This window comes from Chionomys nivalis, chromosome 2 (genome assembly GCF_950005125.1).
Source record: "Chionomys nivalis chromosome 2, mChiNiv1.1, whole genome shotgun sequence".
NCBI classification, from domain to species: domain Eukaryota; kingdom Metazoa; phylum Chordata; class Mammalia; order Rodentia; family Cricetidae; genus Chionomys; species Chionomys nivalis.
This window is the reverse complement of record NC_080087.1, coordinates 135542364-135562850: the sequence shown is the minus strand read 5'-3', so window position 1 is coordinate 135562850 and position 20487 is coordinate 135542364. Positions and strand designations below refer to the sequence as shown.

General features: G+C 39.6%; 1 protein-coding gene across 1 annotated transcript; it reads left to right on the top strand.

Moving 5' to 3' along the window:
- The first annotated feature begins 507 nt into the window (after positions 1-507).
- Positions 508-20168, top strand: Icos (inducible T cell costimulator). Its single transcript, XM_057762365.1, has 5 exons — positions 508-591; positions 15667-15996; positions 16623-16729; positions 17684-17768; positions 18457-20168. The coding sequence occupies exons 1-5, from the start codon at positions 534-536 to the stop codon at positions 18468-18470; spliced, it is 594 nt and encodes a 197-aa protein (XP_057618348.1). The 5' UTR covers positions 508-533; the 3' UTR covers positions 18471-20168.
- Positions 20169-20487: the final 319 nt, after the last annotated feature.

The window sequence follows — 20487 nt, the reverse complement described above, 5'->3', positions numbered from 1 at the left end:
CAAATATCCTAGACAGGAATGTGCGAAAATATGTTTATTTGTCCAGTGGGTTGGATCCTGCAGTCCCCAGTAGCTATTAATCCAGGGAGATTTCTGAGTGAATGAGCTTCTGGAAACTATAGACTTTGTCTCAGACAGAATGAGGGCAGCATTTCCTCCTGTCTTCCTGGTCAACAAGAATCTGTGAGTTAAATATCCACCCCATAAATGATAGTGATTCCTACCCAGCCCCGCTATCAATGGCCGTGATGCCCTCACCACACACGCACACGCACACACTCACACAAATAGCTTTGAGAATAAAATTCGCTCACTCACTCATCCATCCATTCATGGGGCCCTGGCCTCTTGTCATGCAGGAGGCGCTGTGTGTGTGAAGTTGTCCTTGTAGTATCTTCAGCTGGGTGGCAAATGTGACATTGTGTCAGCCTCCACAAAGCCACTTCCTTTCCAGAAAACAGAAAACAACCGAGAACGTGAATTCACTGCCACACTTGAGCACCGACGGGAAGACTGCGGCTGCTCCTGCAGACATGAAGACCTACTTCTGGTATGCCTTGGCTCTCAGTTTCCAGATCGGAGCTTTAACAGGTGAGTGGCTTCTGATTAATTGTAACTTACTAAGTTATAATTCTAGTGAACATTAAGAAAAACTCTAAAGTAGAAACATTTGGTGCAAATCGGTTATTTTTTGAAGGCGCAGACAATTTCAGAAGCCCCCCAGCCCATGGCTCAAGCCTCCACATCGCGCTGTCAACGTGGATGGCACTGAGTTTACATTGCTTCTTTTGATACTTTGTTTTAACATGAAAAAGCATGTTTCAACAGACCATTAAATTTTTAAATTACTTGCTCAAAGTTACCTGTCAGTGGGTGAAGTAGAAGACTGGCTTCACTGTTTTTAGAGAGAGATAAAAGGCAAGATAACCTGCGCCAGCAGAATGAAAATTAAGTAGCCTCAGCCCTTGGGCTGGGAATCCTTCTATGGAAGAGAATAAAGTGGATGGACTACAGAAGAAGAAGTTTGGTTTTAATCTTACCTGGATGGTTCTAGGTCTTAAATGCATAACTGGCCATAGGGTGTTGTCTTTCGTGTCTTTTTTTCTTGTTTATTTTGTTTTTGTTTGTTTGCTTGCTTTTTGAGACAACGCCAAACCAATCCTGGATGCTCTTGTAAGCTTTTTAGACACTAAATATGAGGGTTATCCTGAAATTAATCAAAAAGGGGTGGGGAAGAGAGTGGATGACTAAAAGCATTCACTAGCCCCTGTGGACCCTAAATGGACTGGTGTCCTTATTCATTTTTGTGGGTTGCATTCCTCAGCCTGCACGTGAGCAGATTAAATGGGGGCCATGTGCAATGTAAATCATTACACATTTTTGTTGCTTTTTATTACATACACGTATATATTATTTTCCCTTTTTCTTCTTTAACTATGGGTCCTGTTCTTGAACTTGAGATAAGTGGAGTGAAACATTATGTAGGGAAAATGCCTTTAATAGGAGAAGTAAAAGCAGAATATCCGGTGTATTAAGTCCATCCAGAAATGCGTTTTCAGTGATACAAAGAAATAGACATTACTTTTCTCTCCAAAAAAAAATGTCAAAGCTAAAACTGGGCTAATTTAACTTTGGTCTTGTGCTATCTCTCTTAAGAAGAATGAGGGATGAGCAAAGAGGGCTATCCCTCATTGGTTTGCCTGGAATAAATACCGAGAACAGCTCTGGGCCTCTTGCCTTTTCTGTTCCACACCCCTCCCTTTAAACCTCCTGAAATTCTGAGCAGCATAAATGACACAAGAACATCCATGGGGTGGAATTCGGTTGTTTACTTACCCACTCATCTTATCATCAACATACCTGGACACTTGACATCCAGAAGGTGCTGTGCTAGCTGTTGTCTGAACAGTAGTGAGGAAAGCCAGGTATGCCCACCCTACCGAGACTAGCTAACCACAGGTAAAAGAGACATCAATCAAATAATCCTTTAAACTTATGACAAGTACAGAAAAAAAAACTCATTTCCAAGAAAGTGTACCAAAGAGTTGGGGCAGATAGGGAAGCTGTGTATGTAGCTGGAGTCACACATTTTTTTAGCAATGACACTTGAGTTGAAATTGGAAATACAAATGGGAATCAGTAGGGATCAGTGTCAAGGTAGGAAAGAAAACTCTACGGAAAGTGAATGCAAAGTATCCATGGTGTTCAAAAGAAGGTTAGAGGGCTGGACCAGGGAAGACGCAACTGAGCACAGGAGGAAGAAGTTGGGGACGATGCCAGATGAGGCTGGAAAGGAGGTTAGGGGTCAGACTACAAGGACCTTGCTAAAGATTTTTTTTCCAAAAAATTTTACAGAAGTTATTGCATGGTTTGTTTGTACTGCCTCAAAGTTTTCTGTATACCAAACTTATTTGGGCAGTTACGATGGTGGTGTTGCATCCAAGAGACTTGTGTGAGCAGTGGTGCTGTTACTGTAGGAGGGTAGCTCCAGCCCCAGGATTGCCACAAGGTGACAAACTAAGCTGATCAATAAATTCTTCTGGAATAGTCACCTGAGATCCTAAAGGAATCAGACCAATGTTAATTATTCTTATCACATAGAAAACTATTATGTAGAATGTCATTTTCCAGAAACAGATAAAAACAAACAAACAAACAAAAAAACAGAGGCAGCTTAAAGTAAATGATAAACACATAAACAATAATCATATTCAAAGTGACTCCCAGGGTACATATACCCAGTAGTTCCTATTTTCACAGCTAGAAACACAGAGTCAAACTCAAGTAAACAAAGCACTCATGGGTCCTCTGTAATCCTTGTAATGCTTCCAGCTCTTGGCTTCCCATGTTGCCGTTATGTGGGGATGCTCACCTTTAAGCAATGTTGAGAAAGACCCACAAACTGGGAAAGGGTCTTTCAAATCAGTGGCAGAACCATCATTAGAACCCCAGTGTGCCCAGCCCCATTGAAGCAGGAGAGAAATACCACCAATCTCCAGGAGGCAAGGTTCTGACCAACTTTGTTATTTAGTCAATGAAGTAAAAAGGTTGAGTTGTGAATGTTCCCTGTCTCCATTGGCTCTCAATCTAAAATTTAACAAAGTCTTATTCCTTTCATGATGCTGAGATAGTAGGAGGCTCTTCCTTATGGAAGACTCTGCAGGAAGAAACTATACATGGAGAGCTTCTTCCCAGGCAAAGGAGGTGTTGTGGGCAGCCTGCTGAATTCCAGCGTTAGAGAGAGACTGCTTTGAAGCACTGTGGAGAATGCAGCCAGTGAAAATAATTGCTAGTAGGTGATTTCTAATAAATACATGTCTTATATGTGTCTCAGGAAGCCAGGAGGGTGACTCTCAGGCTCACTTTATCTGTGACTGTGACTGAAGTTTTAGAATTCTACCATCTTGGGAGAAACAGTCCTTTGGTGTTTTTAGCACCAGGTCCTCCCCACAGAACTTAGAGAGGTCTGGGGAGATGGACTGGCCTCTGAGCCCCTTCCTTTCAGCCCTTGTTTCTCGAATTCATGTTACATTAAAAACTGTGCACTGCCAACCTCTTCTTTGGGTAGATGAAGCTATTTTCAGCATGATAAGCCTTGAAATTATTTTCCTCCAAGAATGTATGCATTTACCTCTCACTTTTTTGTGTTACTGAATCTTCTCTTTTTTCTTTTATGTTTTTTTTTTTTTTTTTGGTTTTTTCGAGACAGGGTTTCTCTGTGGTTTTGGAGCCTGTCCTGGAACTAGCTCTCGTAGACCAGGCTGGTCTCGAACTCACAGAGATCCGCCTGCCTCTGCCTCCCGAGTGCTGGGATTAAAGGCGTGCGCCACCACCGCCCGGCTTCTTTTATGTTTTGTAAGAGTAGTAACATTTCCTTTTAATATTCTTTGCTTCTGGTGAATTTGGAAGGTTGATGATTCTCTTTTTAAAAAGAATTATTTATTTTTGTTCTATGGGATTGGGTGTTTTGCTTGCACCTAGGTCTATGCATCACATTTATGCCTGATGCCCATGGAGGCCATAAGAGGGTGTCAGACTCTTCAGAGTAGAGTTAGAGATGGTTGTGAGGCAGGATGAGAGTTCTGAGAATTGAACCCTGAGCCTCTGGAAGAGCAGCAAGTGTTTTTAATCACTGAGTCATCTCTCCAACCCCTGATGATGTTTCTTAATCTATCAGGTCATTATGTTCAGAGGATTACAAGTGAATGATCTGTTGAATTGATGTGTTGTTGGGAATTGAACCCAGGATCTTACGCCTGCGGAGCAAGACTTCTACATCTGAGCTGCATTTCCTGACCCATTTAGAAATAAATGTAGTTATGCCCTGGCCTGACCCCCACTTGCACATTGGCATGAGAACTTGAAGTGCCCTCAGCCTCCCATTGGCTCCATCACTGGCCCATGCATGGATTTTGCTAAATTAGTGTCAAGTAGATCATTGCCATGTTCTGTCTTGACAGCGCACCTTTCCTGTCTCCCACATTCTTTCTTTACCCCTCTATCACAGAACTGGCCTTCAGTGACAGCACCATGTGGGTGCTGCTGCTGTCTTGTGACCTCTGTTTTGCCAGTGCTCCAAGGCCTTCCATTAGTCCCAGCATAGGGGACACTGTCCTTTTGTCCCTGTGAGGCTGGGTGTCCTGGGCTGCAGTCTCTTTTCTCTGGAGATTTTTACTCACTTTCTGTGACCTTATGGGTTGTGCTAAAGTGTTAGTCTGAGCCTTGTTTTTCTTTACCTTAAAAAAGAGAAAACTCCTTTAAAATTAGTACAAAATAATTTTTTTTTGTTTTGTTTTTGTTTTTTCGAGACAGGGTTTCTCTGTGGCTTTGGAGCCTGTCCTGGAACTAGCTCTTGTAGACCAGGCTGGTCTCGAACTCACAGAGATCCGCCTGCCTCTGCCTCCCGAGTGCTGGGATTAAAGGCGTGCGCCACCACCGCCCGGCAGTACAAAATAATTTTGAGACAAGGTCTCATGTAGCCTAGACTGGCTTTGAACTTCCGATTGTCTTTCCACCACCTCCCAAGTACTGGGATTGCAGGTATGTGCCTCCACTGGCCTATGTGGCTGGAAACTGAACCCAGGACTCCTGGTATGCCAGAATCTATTAACTGACAAACTGCCTTACTTCTAGAATTTTGTGATCTTGAAAGTTTTTCATTGAAATATGGAAAGTTATTCATTGTTTAATATTGGAACTCAAGAATTCCTTGCTCATGCAGCTTCTTTTTCATGTATGTTCCTCAATTTTGTATAGGACCAAATACTTCTTTGCTATTTGTGAACTAAACTTTACTCTTTATTTTAGGTATTTTTTTCTAGTGTTTTTGATGACAGTTTCCTCTCTGTGTCCTTCACCCCATCTTTTTTTCCTAGAAATCTCTGTTCCTCTCATGTAAATTTTTTTTCTCACCAAAGTGAACAAAATGAAAAATGTTTTCATTTTTATGCTTATTAACTACAGCTTCTTTAGATTTAACAGACACTTAGATCTAAGTTACCAGTACCTTCCTAGTAACCCACAGGCACGCAGGGTAAAAACCAACTATCGTCTTAGTTTTGCTCACAACACCTTCTATAATGTTCATTACTTGATGCAAAACGTTCACATCCATATACGTGGTTAAACTGAACAAACACCACCATTTATGCTGAGTAGTGTTTTCCTAGTCTAAGGTCATTCAGTTTAAGACATAAAGTGAATTACTAGGCTTTCCAATTTTTAAAAATATATTTAAGAATCATTGTCATATTTTCTACATTAGTGGTGACTCTGTTCTGTTATTCTTCTAACAAACTAAGTCTGTCAAAGGTAGATTTTAGCCATTTTGAGAAATTTTATAAAAATTCAAAATTATGTTTTGAAAAGTGGTATGTAAGCATATACAGACTAAGAAATATAGATTGAAGCTGTTAGACAAACCATATTTGTTTTACTAGTTTGGTCTCTAAAGTTACCTAAAACAGGCAATGACATGCAAATTTAAAGAAAGTATCAGAAGTTGGGGCTGTGGACCTCTGAGAGTGTTGCGTGGTACTGCGGTGCTTACAACTTGCTTTGCGCAAGGAAAAGTGGAGAGGAGATGGCTGTGACTAAGCAAGATGAAAGACTCGTGTGTGTGTGTGTGTGTGTGTATGTGTGCTTGACTACTGAGGAGTCAACTCTTTCTGAGTCATATTGTCATGGGTAGAGCGTGTCCCACAAGCAATTAAAGATTCTTTACAGGTGACTGCATTTGCATTTGAGAAATCAAACTTAAACAGCTAAAGTTTATGTTGTCCTTGGAGAATCCATTCATGCAACAGCAGCAACATAAACCCTCCACTACACACAAATCATTTTGTACCATCTAAGACTAAAGAAAAAATTCCATAGAAATGCTGCCTTGCACTTGTTTAATTACAATGAGAGTTTCTTGTATATATGAATTCATTTCTTCAGGTAGGTAAGTTACTAAGTAACTGTGAGAAATTTAGACTGATATAAAAAAACAGATTTTTTTCATGTTCAGATACACAGGGAAGCTTAATATATAATGGTTGATAAATAAATATCTAGATGAATGAAGTATTAAACACATGTAATTGCATATTTGAGAAATTATCTTAATGTTTTTGATACATAATAACCCGTCAGGCACAGAATACATACATGACACCATTGTGAGTATTGAGAATTTGTAATACTAATACATATACCTTAAGGGAAAAAAGAAATGCTAAAGAGGATTTCCACTTCCAACTTAATGTTTATTTTTCCATAGCAAACCGCTTCAGATGCTATAGCTCTGTTGCTGTAGAGTGAGGCTGTAGCCCTAGAGTATCAGACTGGGGAGTGGGGCATTCAAGTGAGTGAAGTCACATTGTCTAGATTCAATTTATGGCTCCAATACGCACTGCTGACTTTATTGTCTTGCTCCAAAGGCTATTGAATATAGTCATTCAAGCCTCAGTTTCCCCAGCTGCAAAACAGAGATCAAGAAAGCTGATCTGACTTACAAGTTAGCTTTGAGAAAGAGATGGTTTATTTTATGTAATGCATTTAACAATGTAATCTGTGCAGAATTAATACAATGGAAGCCCCTGTAAACTACTGGGGTTCGAAACTGGGTGGGCATCAATCAGTTGAGTCTTTGCCTTTGCACCAGGATATAAAGAGATCCCAAATTTCCAGCAAACAGGACCTCTTTCTCCTCTTGTCTTACTCTTCTTGGCCCATGCTCAAGACATTTGCTAATATCATGCTGAATCTTCGTGGTCTTATTTTCATTTATTTGGAAAGTATCATTGAGTTTCTTTTGTGTTCCAGGTCCCAGGAACAATTTAACTCTTATCCTTTTAGGCTTCAGTGATTAAATGAAGAAACAAGACAAGAATAATTAAGATCTAATAACGTATTTGCTAGAAATATTAATAAAGTGGTGTTGAGAACAGAGTTAGAGTCTTTCGGCATCTCAGAAGGACCCAAAGAGAGGACTTAGAACAATTTCTAAAGAATGACAGAGGATTTCTAGTTGGGCAAAGGGCTGATTAGATGTTTCCATTTATGGAAACAGGAGAAACAATGTGAAAAGAATGGCCCACAACTTCAGTGATGCTGGGACAGATGGTCTATGGGATCACGGAGGCTTTTATGTCATACCAAGGAGGCTGGGTTTTCCCTTATAAACAACGGGGGACTGATGAAGACTTTTAAGTTGGGGAATGAAACACAATTTTAGAAACAGATGGAGGAAAGACAGGAGGACAGACTGTCATAGGTGGTGAGGACAGCCAAGGACAGACAGAAAAAAAAACATGAATAAGTTCTGGATTGGCAATGTAACGGAGAAGAAAGACTAAGTTCAACAGACATCTATGAGCTAGTGTCAACTGAACTTGGTGACTGTGGATGAAGAAAGTTGGGGGTAGAAAAGAAGATGACCACACTGAATGTCCTGGGCTGATCAGTGATTCACTAAAGAGAGAGTGAATGGGTTCAGCTTTGATATGCTACCCCTGATGAACTGACTGCATCCAGAGACAGATGCTGAAAGGCTTGGGAAACTAGTGTGGAGGGCTGAGCTGGAGATAAATATCAATATAATATCAGTGTAAATTAGTTCACATACAAATGTCCTGTGTGTGAGCTTAAAGCACTGTGCATGGCAACAGAGAAGTGGGAAACTCTCTCTCTCTCTCTCTCTCTCTCTCTCTCTCTCTGTGAAACAGAGACAGTCTCATTTAATCTCATGTGATTTTCATCCTTTGATAATTTCAAACTTGTGACAGTGAAGTCACTAACAGAGTAGTTTATTTGCAAATTAATTATTTTGTGAATATTGATTCAAAGTTTTATAGCACCTTTGGGTCTTTTTCATTTTCACAAAGAAAATAACTTTTAACTAGAAGAAAATGAATCTTTCATTTTTCTTATTATACTGGCTTCAACAACTGAGGTTTGTTTTTTTGCCCCCTTCAGAGTTTCTTGGAGAGTAAAAGCAGCTTTTATATTGTGTATGAAGATGTATGTGTATGAGAGACAGAGAGAGAGAGGGGGGGGGAGAGAGACAGAGAGAGAGACACAGAGAGAGACACAGAGAGAGAGAGAGTCTTTGGTTTGGTGGTTTGTCTTCACTTTTCTTCACAGCTTGCTTTTCCCTCAATGGGATGGGGTTTATTTTGTCTCCTTATCCTGCTGTGCAATCCATTTACTCTTATTAGCTTTATTGAAATATAATTACATTTTCGAATTATAGTGTGTGTGTAGGCGTGATGCACAGATAAGACGTTTTTAGCCAGGAATCTAAAAGTTTTAGTTAGTTGATTCATAAGAAATGACATTGTTTTTATTACAGATGAAACAGTGGTAGGAAACACATTTTTTAACACAATGCTAAAACTTATGAGTAAAAGACCCAATGTAACCAGACTCCAGTTAAAGCATTTTAACTTTGATAAATGCCTCTCATGGCCACATTCTTGTGCTTCATGGAGACAACTAAAGCTTATCATTGTTTGACTACAGAAAATATGTTTAATAAGCATTACCAATAATTGCAAGCTCAGGAGATCTTATCTCTCACTCTGAGGCCTTTATAGAGGTTTGTGGTTTAAAGGCTGAGTGAAAGACAATAAAATCACTTTGCTAGTCTGTGCTCCATCCTCTGGCTGGATGGGGCCTCTACATGTCTCTTTAATGCTTTTTTCTACCAGATCTAATACAACTGTTTACAGAATGCTAGGTCCTAGGTGGACCATCTGATACTTAGAAATAAAATAGTTTGGATATCCTGAGAATCAATTTGAAATAGACTTTTCTGATCTGCCATGAATTCTCTGGGGAAGGACTTTTTCTAGATATTTTTTTCTTTTTCCTCCTCTTCCACTCCCCTCCTCCTCTGCCCAGCTCCTTTTTGTTTATTGCTTGTTTGTTTGTTGAGATAGAATCTCACTCTGTAGCCAAAGCTGGGCTGGAGCTTGCTACATAGCCCCAGGATGACCTTGATCTTCAGAAATGTGCTGTCACACTGGCTCCAGAGATTTTAATAGCCCGAGAAAAAAAGAGACACAAATGCTCTTGTCTTTGGGAAAAACTGAAAATATAAAAACTCACATAAAGAAGAACTCTGATTTTACTTTTGAGAATAGTCTATTGGTAGTAATAGTTATAACTGCCAACAAATATAACAACTATTTTTAAAAAATCACAACAGAAGGTAACAGATTTGAGTCTGGTGACAAGAACATACCCTATAAAACATAGTGTTCTGCGTGATTCAGGAAATATAGGTCCCTTTCTCTAGAGTGATATCATCTAGATGTATCGGCAGAAGATAAAAAGATATGGGTATCAAAGCAAGTGTTAAACTTAACACTCAGATTTTAAGACATCACCAAGATATAAACAAGCAGATTCCCATCTGTGTTTTTAACATAGTGTTGAAATGTGTATCATTAGTGCTTGTATTAAAAATCACTAAAATGTGGTTTTTAATTGACATTTTGGGTGGATTAGCAAAATGGTTATTCTGGGGTCCCACAGCTTACTTATCCACACACTGGACAAGTTAAACTATTACATACTTCAAGGAATTTAAATAGTCAGTCAGAAACCTATCTGTCCCTCAGTAATCATGAAATGGCCAAGAAAAACATTGATCAGCTAAGCAAAACTTTTTGAACTTGGTAAGTATCTATAGGCAAAGAAGTTTTTTCTTTCGATCATTTTCTATTTATTAGAACATTTTCTAGTTATGTGGCATGCAATATTGGGAAAAATAATCACATTTTTGGTTCTAGCTTAACTCGATGTATGCAAAAATAAGATAAGAAATAAATGTGAATGCATACATCCATATGAGTAAATTTTAATCATAATCTACTATTTATCAGGCGCTGTTGTAGATACTTGGGATGGAACTGTAAATTACAAATGAGGTTCTCTATTTAAAGCTTACATCATAGTGGGGGTAGCCAGACAATAAATAAGTAAATAAACAGTCATACCTGTTTATTTTATACAATGGTAATATTTTCCACTCTCAGGAAATATGTCAGAAAATGACTTAAATATGCACTTTGGAAATGTTGACCAGTAGTCTTTGAAGAAACATTAGTTTGAATAATGGACACAAAGCGGTCATTTATAGAGAAGAGGCTAGATACAAGCAGGCCAGAATGAAAGCCAAAAGTTAAGCAGCTGTCTGCACAGAATATTCTGCACCCTACACAGAAGCAGGGTGGGGAGAGGAGGGAGGAAGACGAAGGAAGGAGGAGAGAAATAATTGTAATTTGTGATTAATATTGGAGTAGAAAGATTTGATTAATCATAGGAAGAAACAACAAAGCTTTATTCTTGTTGATATACTTTTAACAGTGGTCTTAAAAGACTTGGCTCTTAGCAATCACTTTCTTGCTTCCAGTGCCAGCAGCACTTTGACTATGGATTGAACTGATGCTCTTTCATGATCTCAGGAAGTTGTATGACCAGAGGAAGAAAATTTAATCTGGCTGAGCCTTTGTCTGTGCCTAGTAGACTTGTAGCTTGGTATGTAAGCCCAACAGGTCTGACTGTATGTGTGTGTGTGTGTGTGTGCGCGCGCATGGTGCTGGGACGTAGATCAAACTACAGGAAATCAGGAGTATGAGACAAGGGTGTTTGTAGGATGCTCAGGACATAGACAAACAATGCATATAAGAACTTATTGGGCAGTGAGGTGGTAAGGGAAGATTGTGATAAACACATTTAAAACAGTAGCGGAGGTCACACTTTGGAGGAAGGTTTTTGTCTTAGTTGGTATGTGAAAAAACATAAATGATAGAGAAATAAAGAAAGAGATGCGTGAGAGGGATACTCAAAACTTTGACTCTTTTTGTGGCAGATGAATTAGCCAAACACCAAACAGAAGAGATTCTGGATGTATATGCTGTTGCTATAATGCCAGTAATCCAGACTGGTATTAGACATGGAGATAAGAATATCCAAAGAGTAGAGGAAGGATTTTGGCTTCTTCTGCAATTGTAAGATACCAGTATGTTCACATTTTCCTTAAACTGCCTATCCATTTGTCCATTAAATGCTTTTCATTGTTACCAGGGATTTCCTTGCTGGTCTTTTTGTCCCTCTCCACTACTGTGTGTGTGTATTTGAGCCTGTGCACATGTGCATGCATCCTGAGGTTGGAGATTAATGACAGATGCCTTGCTCTAGTGTTCTTCATTTTAGTTTTTGAGACATGGTCTCTCACTGAACCTGAAGCTCACTGCTTTGGCTGGATTGGTTATATTTGGCTAGATTGGTTAGTCAATGAGTTCCAAGAATGTCTACCCCTCCCGCCATCTGCCATCTTGCAGTGCTGGGGTTATAGATGCAGGCTGGCATATTCAACTTTGTTTATGTGTGCTGGGGATTTGAACTTGTGTCCTCATTCTTTCTTACAAGGTAAACTCTTAACAAACTGAGCCATCTCCCCAGACCACACTGCTCTGCTTTTTTTTTCTTTTTTTTTTCTTTTTGTAGGATTGTACCAAATTCGGCTAGAGGGTAATAAAAATTTGTGATTTTTGTATTTAGCACATCTGTTCTGTAGGTGCAAAATAATGCAGAGGTAAATATTTAACCACTGTGGTTGCAAACATTCACACTGCAGGCATACAGTTGCCAGATGCTTTTCTAGGCTGAAAACTTAAACATAGGAAATGCGGAAAGAGGAGTCAGCCTTATTACCATGCCCAGTAATGAAAAGGTAAGCCAGGCTATGTTTAAGAATGATCCCTGAAATGAATATTTATGAGTGCTTGATGGATGACACTCTGGAGGCCCCAGGTGATTATAGCGACACACAACTTAGTTCTGTTTGAAAGGAAAACAGAACCCTTCCTGACCGTCCCAAATGCTTTCTGTAAGCAGGAAAGATAATTTTTCTCACTTTAATAGTTTCCTGACTCCTTGTAATATTCTTTTTTAAGAGATGATTAGGGAGGGACATGGTATCACCTGATAGCTAAGTTGTGTCTCCCTTGGTTGTCTGTGGTCTCTTCTGGATGTATTCTGATCCTCAACTCACAGAAAGTAAGTGTTGGAAAGACCCCCCCCATCTCTCTTTCTTTGTGTGTATGTGTGTATGCATGGAGTGTGTGTATGTGCATGTGTAGAGGCCAGATTCTAGTGTGCATGTACACAGAGTGCGTGAGTACAGGTAGGTGTGTCTCTGTGTGTGTGTGTGTGTGTGTGTGCATTTGTAGAGGCCGGATTCTAGTGTGCATGTACACAGAGTGCGTGAGTACAGGTGTGTGTGTGTGTGCGCATTTATAGAGGCCGGACTCTAGTGTGCATGTACACAGAGTGCGTGAGTACAGGTGTGTGTGTGTGTGTGCATTTGTAGAGGCTGGAAGTCAACGTCTAGTGACTTAATCACTTTTTACCTTAGTTTTGAGACAGGGTCTCTCAGTAGACCTGAGCTCACCTATTTTGGTGAGTGTTTGCCCAACAAGTCCTTAGACCTTGCCTGTTTCCATGCACTGGGGTTACAGACGCCAGGCTTTGGGTGTCCGAACCCGAGTCTTCATGCTTATACAATAGTTAATTTGCCCTCGAAGCCATCTCCCCAGAAAGAACCATTTAAAGACATTGTTTTCTCTTCTTATTTTATGGATGAGAAGAGAGAAGTCCACAGGGTATGCTAGGTACAGACCCAGTTGCTGGTCATGGGACAGAACCAGAATTTGCTCTTGAATCCTTTGAGCAGCACTGCTCAGCACTTACGTTGTTATTTTTCACCACGTGCTGGCTTGTGGTTCAGAATGAGCAAAGAATGGGAAACAGACAGACAAACTTTTTATGTTATGTGTGTCTATAGTGGCTGCAGACAGTTTTGTCCCAGGGTCTCTTTGTGGTTTGCTTGCTGCCACTCTAAACTCTCCGGGGAATTTTCTCTGAAGCAGGCCACTGATCTTATCTTCTGCAGCAGGCACAAAGCATCACACTCTGCTCACAGACAAGCGTCCTCAAGCAGAACGCCCTCCACTTGAAGCCAATGCAGCTGCACCTGTTTGCCTATAGTCTGTTCCCACCCCTTTGCCTTTAACTCACACTTTCCTTTGTATTAAATAAAACGAAAGCAGCATTATTTCCCTTCTGCATATGTAAGACAAAACATCCATACAGAGACATGGACAACTAGCAAAAGAACACCTGAAGAATGGTCGCATAGGCTACCTCACCCCCACAATTACCACAAGCCAAGAATAAGACACTGTCAGCACACAGACACCTCTCTGCTTTCTATGTTCTTTCCTGACTCAAACTCTCCTCTCCCCTTTAGGCGAGAGCGCTGGGTGCATTCATTCAGGAAATTTAGAATCACATCTTCTGCACATTTAAAGCGGTCACCTGTCCCCCCAGAACAAAGCAGGAGGGCAGTGTCCACAAACTGCAACTCCTGTTACAAGCACCTCTGCTCTCTTAGGTCTTCGCCTTGCAGATTCTGGAAGATAAAGCATCAAACAGAAGTTTGAACACGGGAGAACACTAATGTTCTCAGAGCAAAAGTCCCTCTGAAGTTCTGCTCGCGACCCTGGTTCCAGGGTCTCATTTTATGTTTCACCTGCATTTTCTGCACTCTCTTCAGATCAACTATTTAATCCTTTCAATACTACTTTTGTTTACTATTTCCTGTCGTTTTATTGTTGACTAAGGAATATTGACAAGATAGAAAGCTGGGACACCTGTGTGTGCATGTGTGTTTTTACAGCTAAATGTCTAGCTTGAGAATGTTTCCTGGAAACATGAGAGGTATTCACTAAGGGCTAGAGATGCTAAAACAAATAAACAAATAATAAATAAAATGATTGTGATGAAGCATGAAAGGAGTTAAGGCATCAAGCATTAACAGAGAATTGGCAAATGGATCATTATGTATGACGCCAATCTTAATTTAAGTTGGAGCTCTTCTTTAAGGAAGTAATATGGCAAGACATATTTGAGCAAATGCTACAGTGCTTACAGAAAGTCAGAGTGATGAAAATAATCCTGGTGTCACCTTTGTGCTTAGTTTTAATAAATCATGAAAGATTAACACAAATTGTTCATTACATACTCATTAAAATGATCATATCAAACATGTAAAAAAATTGAATACTTATGGTAGGATATCATATGACTTTAGCAGAACACACAATATTTTGTTTGCTATATAAAAAGTCAAAGTCAAAAATATGGATATACTCCCTGTTTTAGCAAGGATGTCTGTTTTTTAAAAAAATTAGTTTATACTTGTTTCTTAAGAAAAAAGAGATTTTACAACTTAAAGTTACCATTTTCCAAACAATTTTAGTATAACACTTTTCATTAAAAAATTAAGTCATTTAAAAAAACCCAAAATAAACAGAAGAAAATCTTGAATCTTTAAGTCAAGAGTTCACAATCTGCAACCAACATAAACCCATTTAGTCCCTTCCTCTTGTGTAGCTCACAAAAGCAACTCTGGTTCTGGGAATCAGAAAACGTGAAAAGAGGAACAAAAGTCTGGGCCTCATCTAGTTTGGTTCCTAGCGAATGGATCCATAGAAGAAATATTACTATTTGAACATAACTGATTTGTTTATTTTTCAGTTGGAGGATGTAAAGCTATTAATATATAACCATTCAATTTTAGACCCAGTAAATTTATATACTTTAAAAAATTTTTCATAGCATCTTTCTGCAAGTCTTTTCTTGTTCAGCTAAAAGAAGAGCACGCTTTAAGTTTTAAAGCTCACTACTTCAAAGGGCCGTTTCCTGACCCTACCGTAACTATCACAGTTTACCACCCAAGCGAGCGTCATTTTCCCTGATAGTACTTTGTTCCTATAGCAAACTATAGCAAACCTCTCACTTCTCTGTTTACCGTCTAGTCCCTAGCGTGGAACCTGTAAAAGCATGGAGACCCCTGTGTTTGAGTCATACTATCTAAACATGCTACTTGATACATAACATTCTATAGGCTATTACCTGAAAAGTCCATTCATCGTGCATAGTTTTGCGTTGTCACATTCTGGTTTTGTTTTCTTGGCTGTTAAATCTTTCATTTTGGTATAAATAGAGGTGACTTTATAAACAGAAATCAGGTTCCCACTTAAATATAATTATTATGGCAATATGTTAGCAAAACAGCGTTCTTACTTCGTTCTCTTTCTTTTGACCCAGGAGAAATCAATGACGCAGCCAATCATAATATATTTTCATTTCATAATGGAGGCATACAGATTTCTTGTCAATACCCTGAGAGTGTCCACCAGCTAAAAATGGAGCTGTTGAAGGGGGCAGAAGTTCTCTGTGATCTCAGCAAGACCAAGGAAAACGTGGTCTCCATTGTTCAGAAATTCTGTCCGTATCAGCTGTCCAACAACAGCGTCTCCTTTTACTTAAACAACTTGGACACTTCTCACGGGAGCTATTACTCCTGTAGCCTGTCAATTTTTGACCCACCTCCTTTTCGAGTAAAGATCCTTAGCGGAGGATATTTGCATATTTACGGTAAGACACTGGTTGTTTTTATCGTTGGGGCTTAAGAGTACATGCACATTTCCAAGACTTTTCTCACCAATAGACACAAACAAGTTATCTTTTGTATTGCATCCTTTAGATGTAGTTGGCAACAAATCATCTTGGATGAAGTATGAAAGTAATAATATGTCCTTAATATTAAGCTGATATTTATTGTCGAATAAGTGATTTAGCTATACATACTGTTGAGTTAGGGCCTAATCATTCAAGCATCCAGACCATGGCTCAGTGAATATTACCTCTACTCACTTAAGGTTGAAAGCCGTCTGGAGAATGAGATGCGCTGATTTGAAAACCAGTTGTATCCCATGTGTTTTCCTTCTTATTCTTGTGGAAGCTGCAGATGGCAACTCTCCACCTATCGGTCGCATTTGTAAACTAGCATAGCCTTTCCAGTCTGAATTTTGGGGTCCTTGTTGTAATGCGGAGGTGACATTGGTTGACATCTACTGGATCCTCTAATTGTAAGGAAGAAAACCCTTCCTTGATTAAAAACCTTCTTTACGTTTTATGAAAGACTTCTCTATGCAGTGTTGAACGAGGACACGCGTTTCTGGATATTTTATCAATGTATCTTTTTCCCTCCTCCAACCCAGAGTCACAACTTTGCTGTCAGCTCAAGCTCTGGTTGCCCATAGGGTGTGCAGCTTTTGCTGTGGTATACATTTTTGGATGCATATTTATCTTCTGGTTTGCAAAAAAGGTAAGTGATTTCTACTTTCCCTTATGCTCTCTTTCTTAGCTGGCTATTGCTCATCAATGTCTCAAAGTAACCTGAACAAAAGCAACACAATTCTTTTCCCCTAATTTATACACTAATTAAACTAATGACTTGGAACAGAGATTATCTGTTTGTTTCTTAATAGCTCACATCATCCCCCAAAGGACTTGGAGGCTCACAGAGATAAATTATTATTGCTGCTTTTTTCATAAGAGGATAGAAAATTTGGGCCCATCACAGATAAATGTTAGGAAGGAGGTTTAAATATAAAAATCGGTGCCTTTGATTTTTAAAAGTTATTAAATGTTGGATTAATATTTGAGTGTACTCTTTCTAAAAGTCAAGCCAAAGCTGGAGCAATTAGTTGTTAAGTTTCTCTTAATGGGCAAATTGAAACAACGAGGTTATCTTACTAGGTACCAATAGTAGCTAGGAAGGAAACTGCTTCTTTAGATGTTACATTGCCAGACTCGTGTGTGTGTGTGTGTGTGTGTGTGTGTGTGTATGTACCAGACAACCATTTGAGAAGGAGGCAGTGTATGCCGTAAAGTCCATCATCAAACTCTATTGAGGAAGGAATAATCAAGTAAAAAATGAGGATGAAGATGATGCAGAAAGCATTTTTAAAGACCTTTTTCACTGTGTGTGCGTGTGCACACAGACACAGACACACCTCTCGGCATAAGAATCTTTTCTCTCCTTCTACTATGTAGGTGGTGAAGACTGAACCCAGGTCATCAGGCTTGGCAACAAGAGCTTTATTCCTCTGAGCCATCTCCTAGTTCAGAAAGCACTTTTAAGTGGAAATATTTTGCCTGTTGTTCTACTGAGCCTTTTGTTACTGCCACTTCAACAAAAACCAGAAAGCACTTGGAAAACAAGCATAAAGGTGAGAAAGATAAGAAAATAAACCATGCTTCTAACTTTCTTTTTCAGAAATACGGATCCAGTGTGCATGACCCCAACAGCGAATACATGTTCATGGCAGCAGTCAACACAGCCAAAAAGTCTAAATTTGCAGGTTTGGCATCCTTCAGAGGTTTGCGGGAAGGAGGAGTACTCTTCATGCTAATGCTTGAAGTCATTTCTATATTTCTATTTTAAAAGAAAGGAAAACTTCCCTAAGGATAATTTTAGTATCTTATGTGAAAACCTTGATTTTTTCACTTTCACTGCGTTTTATCCATTATGTAGTATATTAAAAATAATGTTTGTAAATCCCTATTACAAAAAGATTATCAGGGTCCAATATGTAGTTCAGTTGGTAGAGTGCTTATCTAACATATCTGAAGCCCTGGATTCAATCCCAATACCATGTAAAGGCACGGTGCTACCATGGTACTCCGCAGGCAGGATTACACCTGTAATCCCCGTACCCAGGAATTGGAGGTAGGAGGGTCATAAGGCCATTGTCATTTTCAGCTACATATTGAGTTTGAGGCCAGTCTGTGATATATGGGATCCTGTCTCAAATTCAGCAAGAAGAAAGAGGGAGGGATGTTAGAGAAGGGAAAGAAAAAAGCAGGTCACTTGATGCATCCTTGTTTCCCAACAAATAGTACAGAAAAGACTCATTGTGTTCAGCTCATTGGTAGAGCACTTGCCTACCACACATGAGTTCTTTGGTTCAAATCTTAGTACAAAGGAAAAAGATCCTTAGGTCAGAAAGCTTGTTGAAGGGAATTCATCATGTGGAATTTTTGTTACAGGAGTGACTCCATAATCTGGAACACTCTGGCACCCATGGAGGAACCGCACTGACCAGTTTCCCTGATACCTGAACTGAGAAATTCTATTTTCTGGATCACGGGGCATCTGACTACAGGAATCTCCTTCGGGTTTTTTGTTTGTCTGGATCAGTGACTGCCTGAGAATTGCTGGGTTATTTTAAGGCAAACACCTTCTAGTAGAAGGTCCAACTCATGTGTACTCAACAAACAGACCTCACTGGGTTAATCCCCCCACACACACCGCATCTGCTTCTAACTACACACAGGCCAGTAAAACAAGCACACCTACGACATTTTCACAAAAATCCAGCGGTATTAATCTGCAGAACACACAAGCAGACAACGGTCAGCATCTGCCCTCATATTTTAGATTACTTTTTCTTGCTGTAGGGATCAGTATTCCTTCTAGAATAAGCCAGTAGAGGGAGATGCTTCATGACTGTAACTCTTGTGTTTCTAAGGTGTTAGTGTATATACCACACTGAACTCATGCTTTAGTACCAACACAACATTCTCTTTCAACTTCTAGACTCCAGCTGATCACTGTTGGAGGGGTTTAGATGCCTTCTCTTGCCTTCAGTTTTCCCTTTAAAGACATGTCCACATGTCTACTTGGCAGCCTGCAGCCCCTGCAAACAGGAAGTTCAGTCTACATGTTTCTTCTTTCTGCTGCTCAAAGACAGCAGTAGATATAATTTTCTCATATTCTTCCTGCCAAAGTAGTTTTTTTCCTCCAAAAACATCTTATTTTCTCAAATTCAGTTAAAATGTGTTGATATTAGTGGTAGGAAACATTGCTCAGAATCAAAAGCAAATTAATTTTGCTATTACGTTTTCTGCCATTATCCATGTTTCCATGGTGCTATTAAATCACAAGCATAGCTATTTTTGTAGATCATATTATAGTTGCAAGCAAGCAAAGCAATCTGTGGTTAATGGACAAACATTCTTCTGGGGTAGAGTGAATTAACGGCTTAGCCTGCCAGCTGTAGTTTCTGGAGGTGACTACCAGACTGCAGCCACATTTCCTCTGGGCTTGACAGACTGAAATGGTTTCCATGAGCCTGGAATAGCACTCCAGACTGAGTTGGAATCCCAAGGTTGTGAGAAGTCATCAAGTCTGGGACAAGCAGCTCCTTTGGACTCTAGGATGTGTGAAGAAGCACAAAGGAGCCAAGACAGAGTTTCCTCTCCTAAATATGCAGCCTGGAAGTCAGCCCTGGCACTCTAGGATAGTCTTCTATAGAACACGAGATAGCTGGAAGGATTGCTCTGAGCAGGGCCATTTTCTCCATGTTCCTGTCAGCGTGCCTAAGGCTTCTGGAGCCGTCAATGTGTGTGTAACATTTTATTTTAACTTTAAGTAAAATAAGGCTGCTTCACAGTCTTAAATTGTAGTTGCCTACTTCAAAAGTGAGACCTGATGTACCATTATATACTTATTACATTAAGCATGTGAAATGCTGGCTATGTACAGTACAGTACTGAAGTTGTAATTTGAATCAAGTATGGTATTTTCTCTTTTCAGCTGACTCGGGCAGCCGGGCTGGCTTTGGAAGGGTATTCCCTGAGTTGGATATACCTTCCTAGGTGTGTGTGTGGGGGGAGTTGCAGAGGTTAGCATTCACATTGTTCTGTGGAGGATCCCCAATCCCAACACTGAACAGTTAACCATGAATTATAAAAAAAAAAAAAAATTTCTGTGAAATAGAAACTGGCTTTAAGAAAAGCCACTTGTTAAAAAATACTAGCAATAACAAGAAATAAAGGTTAAATATTTGTGTCTAGCAATGGACTATAACCTTGCTGTGTTTTCTGCAGGCAGAGAAGTGATGACCTTAGTTAGCTACCACATACAAATTAGACCTTGCTCTCCAATGACCTCGTATGCTGTATAATATAGTTGCTTTCTTCATCCCGCTCTCTCCCTTTTAAACATTGAAATATCTACAAACTCATAAGAAAACAGACATACAAAGGACAAAGAGTGCTCTGGCTTCTGAGTTACTT

What these genes read in the sequence shown, in the direction of transcription:
- Icos (XM_057762365.1), top strand. Translation starts at nt 534, where the DNA reads ATGAAGACCTACTTCTGGTATGCCTTGGCTCTCAGTTTCCAGATCGGA. An exon ending in CCAGATCGGAGCTTTAACAG is followed by an intron (nt 592 to 15,666) that starts GTGAGTGGCTTC and finishes CTTTTGACCCAG; the next exon opens with GAGAAATCAATGACGCAGCC. An exon ending in AGGATATTTGCATATTTACG is followed by an intron (nt 15,997 to 16,622) that starts GTAAGACACTGG and finishes CCTCCAACCCAG; the next exon opens with AGTCACAACTTTGCTGTCAG.